The 9,240-nt window shown below is 38.9% G+C and overlaps 1 protein-coding gene across 3 annotated transcripts in view; it reads right to left on the bottom strand.

The window, feature by feature from the left end:
* MYH9 (myosin heavy chain 9) overlaps positions 1 to 9,240 on the bottom strand; it is a 73,530-nt gene that overhangs the window by 43,817 nt on the left and 20,473 nt on the right. For all 3 annotated transcript variants that reach the window (XM_085323465.1, XM_085323464.1, XM_085323466.1), the window contains exon 3: positions 6,692 to 6,848. In XM_085323465.1, coding sequence (XP_085179591.1) covers positions 6,692 to 6,848 — 157 coding nt within the window. The remainder of the gene's footprint in view (positions 1 to 6,691; positions 6,849 to 9,240) is intronic.

Below are 9,240 nucleotides of genomic sequence, written 5' to 3'. Positions count from 1 at the left end.
AACAAAAAAAAGGCACAAAAAGGCACTTGTTAAAAACAATCTAGAAGAGCAACTCAAGAGTTAATTATAGCAACATTTCTATATTTCAGACCAGCTGGCAAGGTAGGTTTTTTTATCCAGGCTCTTCTTCAGCTCTCATCACCACAGTATTCAAGTGATCATAGAAGCAGCAGCCTCAAGTATCCAAAAAATTCAGGATGTGATACATCATTCAAAATTCAAGCTATACAGCAGTATGGCGTCACGAGACCACTAGATTAACTGTTGACTACATTAAAAAAGCTCCTCAACTCATTCTTGGCTTTCTGCAGTCCAAAAACATAAAACTCATTCTAGACTGTGTCTAGGAACTCTCAGCATTTATTAAAAACTTAATTAAACCACAATTTGTTTTGATGAGATAGATATCTTGTTTATTAAGAAAATCTCAGTCAAATATTCCACTGCAAAATAACAGATCTGAATGAATTCTGGAACTGCTCTGGTCAAATCTGTTGGTACAACTGATAAATGAATAGAGTCCCAAACTCCCAAATTTGTTCTTAGATGTTTTGAGATTGAAGCAAAAAAAGTTGGTAAGCTAGTACAGAACGTGCAATTTACACTATGCATCTCAGTTACCGAACATCCTAACAGACCTTTATCACCCACTTCCTCTGCATGAGTGACTCCAGTTTCAAGCCTGTTCATCTCCATAAAAGGAGAAGTAATATAGCCTTCACACAGTGGTGACATCATCTCTCCAGCTAAAAGGAAGCGTAGCTGAAAGGCAGAGGCTTGGCTTGCAATCCTCTGCCTATAGCTGACTCATTAAGGCTAAAAGCTAACCATAGCTAGATGGTACCACCCACCTCCTAACCACTGAGTGTAATGTCTGGCAGAACAGAGAAGCCTGGCCCTCTAGGTTTCCGTTACTAAATGCTTCTCTAGCATTACTATGACTGCCTGTAGCCCAGCTTCAGCAACTGGCTGGTTGACCAATTTTGAGCGTTGACCTAAATCAAGAATTAGCCTTCAATGCATGCAAATGCTTCAACCATGCGGTAGCTTCAGATCTTCACCCCTTCCATAAACATCTCTTCTCTCCTCAACATAATCTTACAATCAGAATCCTTTCCTCAGCACTTTAACACTTGAGGAGCCCCAGGCACTTGACACTACTTGTGCTACTCAGAACAACCCCACTGGAAGAAATTCTAATCAAATATACCCATAGTGGTGCTTTAACCTACATGCTGGTTTGAGTAGGATCAAAACCATTCCAGTGAAACACCAGAACAGAGCCTGAGAGCCTGCTCTTGCATTATGATTCAAGGAACTGCATTAGAGAGAGGTTTCAAAATGCTAATAGCCTGTCATCCCCCCCTCCCCCAAAAAAGTATAAATGTAGCATGTTCAAGACAGCTTTCACAACAATAAAACTTTGAGAAGGAAAAAAAAAAAAAAAAGGAGAAAGTCACTTAAGAACTCTACAGTGCCAAGATTCAGTTTTGCATTTTCTGAAGCTTAACGACAGTCAACGGACAAAAGTAAATTTCATTGAAAAAAATTAAATATATCCTACTGGGCCAAATGCAAATATTTATTTCCTCAGGCCATTTTTGGACTAGAGGCCATACTCACTTCTTTATCATTCCGTAACTGAATCTGAAGATAGCAAAACAGGAAAACAAGTTAGCCTGCAATTTTAGGTTACATGAACATTTATGAAATTCTGATAGGGAAGAAAAACTGGTATACAGCCTGCAAATGCTCAGGAAGCTCATGATCCTAAAACAGCATACAGCAGAGAGACTGACAGCAAGGGCAAAACTATTACATAAGTGACTGCCAGAAGAACCCTGCTCTGGTTTAGAGGAATGAAGCAAAAAAGGGTGTGGTAAGTAGCAAAAGACAAGCGGGCAATGGACTTTTTTTTTAAGCTCCTTCTTCCATTGAAAACCACATTAAGACACAGATTTTCACAGTTGCATTTAGAAAACTTGAATTATTCAAGGCATGTAAAACATCTTAAATCAAAAACTACGTGCTTCTTTTCATGTTATTTGTGTGCAAACACCATTAAACAATCATCTTCCCTAATTAGTATCAAAACTTACCACTGCCCTTTGCATTAGAAATTTGGACAAATCTTGGAAATAAACTAGTGAAATCAGACCATTTTCCATTGATTTTAGTGGAAACAGAACTTGACTTTTACATGCAACTTGAAAGAGATATTTGTGCCCCTACAGATCTTAACAGCTCTGCCAATCAGATGTCCCTAACTGGTAAGCACACACAGTGTATCAGGCAGAAAATAAATATTTATTCAGGGACAGTGTAATGTACAGTGCAGCACAGCAGAGCAGTGCTAAGCAGCAAGCTGTGAATTTAGAACTGAGACCATAAAGTTAAAACAGAAGTGTTTTACTGACTTGGAAACTTAAGAAATATGTAAACACCTGACAAATACAAATAAAATACTTCAAGGTCAAGTTCTATAGCAAGACAGCCGGGGACTGTTTCTTGTGAAAATGACAACCGAGTCTGATGCACACGTGAAGATGTTATGTAAGTAAGCGATTCATCTTACAGTACCTAGCAGTTTCTTTCTTTAAGGTAATAAAGGTCATGACTTTTACAAGAAGCTGCTGTACTTCAGCAGTTTGCCTTTTAAACACCTAAGCCAGAGACTGACCAACTCCTAAGTGAGTATCAGCAAGGTGCTGGCTGCATAGGCTCCTCTGCAGACTAATCCAGCAAAAGCAAGGTATGTTTAATCACTATATAATGATTTTAAGAGTTTTGCTCAGTGAACTATTAGAAACCCTACACTTGATATGTGGAGAAACTGGACTAGGAGGGAGATTGAGTACATTCGTTAGAAATGTGCTGTCTATTCCCTCTCTTACCTGTCTTCTTGTTCAGTAGACTGAGCAGAAACAGAAAGGAAGCAGGCAGAGAACATATTCAAAGGAAGACCTTTGAAGAAAGCATTCCAATATAATCATACTGTTCCAAGTTATTACAGAAGTTTCACATGGAAACTGGCATTAAAATGGCTATCATGCTCCAGACACCAATGAAATTTATAGCTTATTCATGTAAGGAATTTTCTCTGTCAAATACTGATATTTTGAACAGATGAACAGAAATAACTGTACAGCCTGAACAAGTGCTCTTCRATAGTTTTGAAATATGTTTTTCTAAACAGATCATAAATTGAAGCAGGACTTTATCCTTCCAGTGCACATCTGCTGCATTAGAATAATGATTTGTTTGCTTGAGATACCACTCCACTTGCAGCCACTAAGCTTCAACTTTTCAGCAACAGAAAGTAATTCTTCTGAAAGCAATCAGATCTGAGGTTTCTGGCATCCAGGTTACTCAGGGAACAGAAACATTAAGACAAATGGTTGTTTTCTTTAAAAAAAAAAAGTCAGAGTTCTGCTCTCAAAACACAATACTACTTTGCTGTGTGATCCTTCAAGATACTTCTATCTCATTTCTGGGTTCCAGTGTCTTCGGTTTTTGTTTTAGTGGGGTGRGAAAAGGTAGGAAGAAAAAACAAARCACACGAAAATATCACTTTGAATACATTTTCCATCATTTCATTGCTTCATGAAGTTCAATGAAAAGCAATATAATCTCTACTGAATCTATAAATGCCAAAAGGCACTTTTTGAATGGAGAACTCAGGGCAGATATACAAGACAGGATCAAGGTCACCCATGACACACCTGTGTGGGCACCTGAAAAGGGTTAAGTATTTTCTGGGTTTGTAGAAGTTGAAATAAAACTCTCATCTTTCTCTCTTTTCCTGTCTCCCCTCCCTTCGAATGTACTGCTTATCAGGCTACCATAAATTGACTAAAAACTAAACAAAAAAAAAATCAGAGTCCTAAACAATTAACCTTCAAGCTTTTCCACTCTGTCAGCTTAATAGATAACTACACCCCATGCTGGCAGAAGTAAGTCACCAGCTTCTTATCCTTCACACCATGAAGGATTCCCTGTCTTCTGGGCTCTGAAAGGAGCCTAGGGCACAACAGTCTAATCCTAAATACCTCCGGCTCATGTGGAGCACTGGACTCTTTCATCTTCTATTCTCAGTACAGATTCCTGCCATACCACTGGCTGCATCAATCCTCCCCCACAGCTAACTAAAACTGAGAAAGCAGAATAGGAATGTTGCTTTCCATTGCCCTAGAGGCTAGCCAGGACCAGAGACATTGCAACAGCTTATCCACCTTCACCCCTGTAGCAGACAATGGAATGCTACTGTTACCCTTTGCTTAAGGTTACTTGCTGCCTTAATTYGATCTGTGTGCTAACACATACATAAAAATATGAAGCAACACACATTTGAAAAGCCTAACAAACCTAGTTAGGCAGACCACAGCAAGTTACTTCAAAAGCTAACTGGGAATGATTCTCATGTCCAAGCATTCCAAGGAGTCAGCAACTAGGTACCTCAGATCAGGCAGAGAAGAGCTGGCGCAAACCTCTGGATAGCTAATGCTGATAAGAATACTGTATAGCTAGAGTTGTACTGGGAAAGGTGCAAAGGCTTAGAGAATCAGCTAGAAGCAGATCTACAGCCAATCCTTTTTATTCCTCACTTGCTACTGCTTYCCTTACAGCTGGAAAAGTAAACACTCCAACAGAGCTCGGAGACTTCCCAGTGCTAGGAAAACAGAGGTAGGGCAGCCAGTCTTTTAGCTTTGTACACCAAAACAATTAATGTTTGAGATTTCAGTTTAAGACATCACTCAAGCAGGGTACGCCAGAGACACCTTCTCTTTTGAAAGAGAAGTGAAATACTCACTTAGCTCTAAACTGCTATAAGACCAAGGAAGTTACCTGTCCCTTGTCAACTGCAGAATTACAACTGTCTGGATATTCCCTGCTGCATACTGATAGATCTAGCAGGGATATAGGACATGCTGCTGTACATGGTATTCCAGTTTGACTGTTAACTGTAAAGGGAAGAGGACTTTTTCAGTCTCATTACAGAAATGCCACAGAAATTGTTTCCAATGCTACAAAGAAGAGATTTCCTTCTAAGGAACAGTAACTTTGCTAGGGTTAAGTCAGTAGTTTGTTAAAGGAAAACACATGTTGGTACTTCAACTGACAAGGGGTGGGCACGAGAGAGAGAAGGAAGTAATACAGGAAGTAAAATAGTGATAAGAGGTTTAGAGGCAATCCTGCTGCCATGTATTATACAGAAGATACATCTGTTCTCATCACACAAGACAAGCAAGCACTAAATCCAGTCTTTGAAAGAAGAGTCTTTTCTTCTACAGAGTCAGGTCCACTTTTTTTTTTCCTCTCTGGATACAGCCTTCCTTTCAGAGCAACACACCAATAGTACATCTGTATTTTCTCAATAGCTGTCACATCTTCAGCAAATTTCTACCAGCATCCTGCCACCAGTCCTCTGCAATGCATCTTTATGGCTCACTCCTCCTTACCTATTGCTTTTTTCAATATAGCTTGTTTATCCCTCACATCAGCTCTCCCACATGCTCTACTCCGCATGGTACTGTATTCAGCAACCCTTTTTGGCATTCTCCATCTGTAAGACTTGTTTAAAATCACCAGTTTGGGCAAGTAGAAGTTTTTCTTGCTCTCTTTCCATTCTGGGCAACTGTATTGTTATAGTCTTTCTGTGTTTGGAAGTGCAAGCAGTGGAGAGGACAGGAAAAAACAGAAGTCTTTAAAACTTAGTCTAATTGGAATTTTAAAACATGATTTTATTACTTCTGGCTTCTGTTCAAAAAGATGAGGCTAAAGACAAGACATAGACAGACACCTTAATCATCATTAGTTGTCATCAGAAAATGAAGGAGCAGTCAACTCCATACACACTGTGCCAAATCAAACTGTCCACTGTATACTTTCAACACGTAAACACTATAGAGCATTCCCTTTCACATAGCTGTGATACAAAGAGGAAGAAAGCTCAAAATACCCCAGTCCCTAAACACTGGCCAGGCATCCCAAACACAAGCTTTGACTCTCTGAAAGACTGTTCTTTTCTCAGAAGGAGAGATACGCACACGAGCTTCAGAGCTTCATACTAAAAAGTCATCAAGTGACAAACAAACAGCAGACAATACATTACGGCTCATTATTTCTCATTAGTATACACAGAAAAAAAATAGGTCAATTTACTTGCTTTCTTTTGTTCTATGAAAGGCCAACAGCTGTATTTAATACTTTCTGATAGAATGTTTTATCCTTAACAGAACAAGAGTGTTGCCAAACAATTCCTGCCCAGTAAAACTACCACGGACTACCATGGATTTTCATAATTTTGTTAAAAGCCTCCATCAAACAATACACATATTTGCCTTTGTATGGCTGTGGTTCCACAGGCTTGCCACTTGCAAGAGAGGGACAATTCACTACCACAGTTCTAACCTGCTCCTCTGAGCCTTCTGTATTCACACAGTCCACCCCTTTATGTCAAGCTTAGCACTTGCCAGAACCTTCTGTATGCTGCTTCAATCCATCAGGACAGCAGAAAGCTATTCACCTGAGCACAGAAGCTGGTACAGAGTAGCTGTCAAGTGCCTATGAGCAAAGACAGAGCAGGCTGAACTTCTTTTAATAGAAGAGAGCTGATGTTCTACAATGTTTTGACTGCAACCTTGATTTGCAATTTCAACAAAAAGAAGTCATTATCTCAGCTAGCACTCACCTTGCATCATACTCCTGTAGGCTGTGTCTGTGATGGCATAGATATGAGGAGGCATCTCATGTCTCTTTTTGCCTTTGTACATTTCCACTATTTCTTCCGAGTATATGGGCAGGTTCTTGTAAGGATTGATTACAACACAGAACAGGCCTGAGTAGGTCTGGAAAAAACAACAACAGCCAGCAACAAAAACAGGAATTAGAAGTTGTATACTTTTGCCTTTTAACAGTAAATTACTTGAAAATTAGTAAGTAGTTCATCCAGTGAAGCCATGTGGGAGGCTTCCCACTAAGCAATACTAAAATCTGAGTAACAGCTACAGTCCTTAATTTGGGTACTCAATCTTTCCAAGTATGCACAGGACATCAACTGGCAAATTAGTCACACTGATATCAAAATTGTCTATTCACTGGCTAATTAACAGTTTTTTTAAGACTAGCTTTTCTTTTTTTCAAAGATGTGATATTTAAGTCAAGTGTCTATTTTGTTGTATAAGGTAGTGCTCAGCTCCTGGAAACACATTTTATTATGTGCTTCCTAATGTTTGTTAAAGTCTACTTGCTAAAGATTTGTCCAGTAATTGATCAACTGCAACATAATAAAACTTCACAAAGGAATAAATCAGTTTTTGTACAGCCAGAAGTACTACAGTTGATGCAGAGAAACAGCAGATACCTATTCCCTTTCATGGATGGCGCTTACATTAGYGCCGTGTACAAGACCTTGCTGTCTACACACAACTGTTTTCATATTAAGTGGTGTCTGCTAAACAGGGGAAAGAACCAATAACTCATCACGAAATACTTAGTGATGGACAAAAGTCCATTCAATTTTGTAAAGCCCTAACATATTCTGTGAAAATGAGCCAGAACTGTTCATTTTCAGTTATCTCCCTGCTCAGTTACTGTCACTCTGTAGTAAATAGGCTGGACGTTTCTCTAGCTGAGAGAGACTAGGTGAATTTTTCTTCTACATAGCAGATTTCTTCCAGGTTTATTCAATGAAGAGTTGTTCCTCCCTCCCACTCTTTTAGTCAAAACACTACTCCAGTGCAGATCATCCAGCCAAAATAGTTACTATAAGAAAAATAAGACCAATGCACTCCTTGGAGGTTTTCAAATACACTGAACAGTCTGAATTCAGTGTTGACCCTGCTATGAACAGGAAGTTGGACTAGATGACCTCTCAAAGTCCCTTCCAACCTAAATGCTTCCATGATCTATATGTAACAAATATTAGAACTGTATTCAAAACCAGAAGGTCATTAATGCAGTGTAGTTCTGAAATGATCAATATATAAAACAATAAAGCTCTCCACGCTTGAAGAGTCAGGAATGCTTGCTAAAGTTTACTTTTAATTCGTCTTATAGGGTAATTCATTAGATTTGCAACAGCAAACCTTGCTTTCTCAGTTGAAAGCCACTGGATTTAATTCTGCAACTTTAAGGCAGGATGACTTTCAAAATGCTTTCACTGAAAGTATCAAGCTGCTACAAAAAAAAAAAAAAAAAAAAATTACATCTTTGAGGTCCGGGTACTTAAAAAAAAATCTAATAAATATTTTACTTGCAACAGAAAAGTAGTAGCATAGGATTCTTTGAATTTCTAAGGAACAGCAATCCAAGCCTTACTCCTGGGGTTTAGAGCTACCCTAGTCCCTGTCAATTCTAGAGGCAGCCATTTGAAGCATCTGGATAAGAGTAGCTTTCTAAAGCAGCTGGCAGTGCTACTAGAAGAGAGTACTTTGTATTACTGCCATCTTATTAGCATGAAGAGTGTTTTGAAGTTGTAAAGAGTTCTGCACAATGAACGCAGTGCACATTTAGATTTAGCCTCTTTAGATAAAAGTAAAGATTAGACTACAGTAACCATAAAGGCAAAAATAGCATCTATTACATAGTTTCTGGTCCTAAACCCAAGTCTTCTAGGTGCTGGTAGCCCACTCAATATATGCAGCAGATTCCCAGTAAGAAATTCAGACACAGCTCTCACTCTACCTCCCCTAGAAAGCATATTTTTTAACAGGCATTTAAGACTTCCTTTTCCACATCCCAGTATAAACTGCTGAGAAAGGTTTCTAGAATTACTTTTGATATTTGGGGAATACGTGAATAGCTTTCAGAAAAGATTAAACTTCTTTCCAAAGTGATAATCTATACAAGTTAGACAAATAACTTTCAGCAAAGGGCTTTGGAAGCTCTGGGAAGCTAAATTTCAGTGAGACACCCTAGTCAGATTAGGTTTGAGATATTACTCAAAAGAAACAGCTCAAGGAGTTTGTATAAAGTGACTTGGCAATGCTAGTTACTGTGGCCTCAGCCTTAAATTCCCTGTCATGTCAGATAGTGCTTGTTCAGTGTAGAACAGTAGCTGAAAGACTGGGCCATGCTTCCCTGATCCTCAACTACACTGGTGGAAGACAGAGCAAGAAGAGGCAAAAGGCATTCTACTCCAGAGTATCGCATTCCCAGTACAAGCAGTACACCCTTTCTTTATGCTGGCACAAGAATAGCTGACATTGGAGTCAACTGAACTTTTACAAAAAAAAAAAA

Source organism: Rhea americana, unplaced genomic scaffold (genome assembly GCF_003343005.1).
Source record: "Rhea americana isolate MKP2758 unplaced genomic scaffold, rheAme1 scaffold_85, whole genome shotgun sequence".
Classification (NCBI taxonomy): domain Eukaryota; kingdom Metazoa; phylum Chordata; class Aves; order Rheiformes; family Rheidae; genus Rhea; species Rhea americana.
This window is presented reverse-complemented; position numbering and strand designations above follow the sequence as displayed.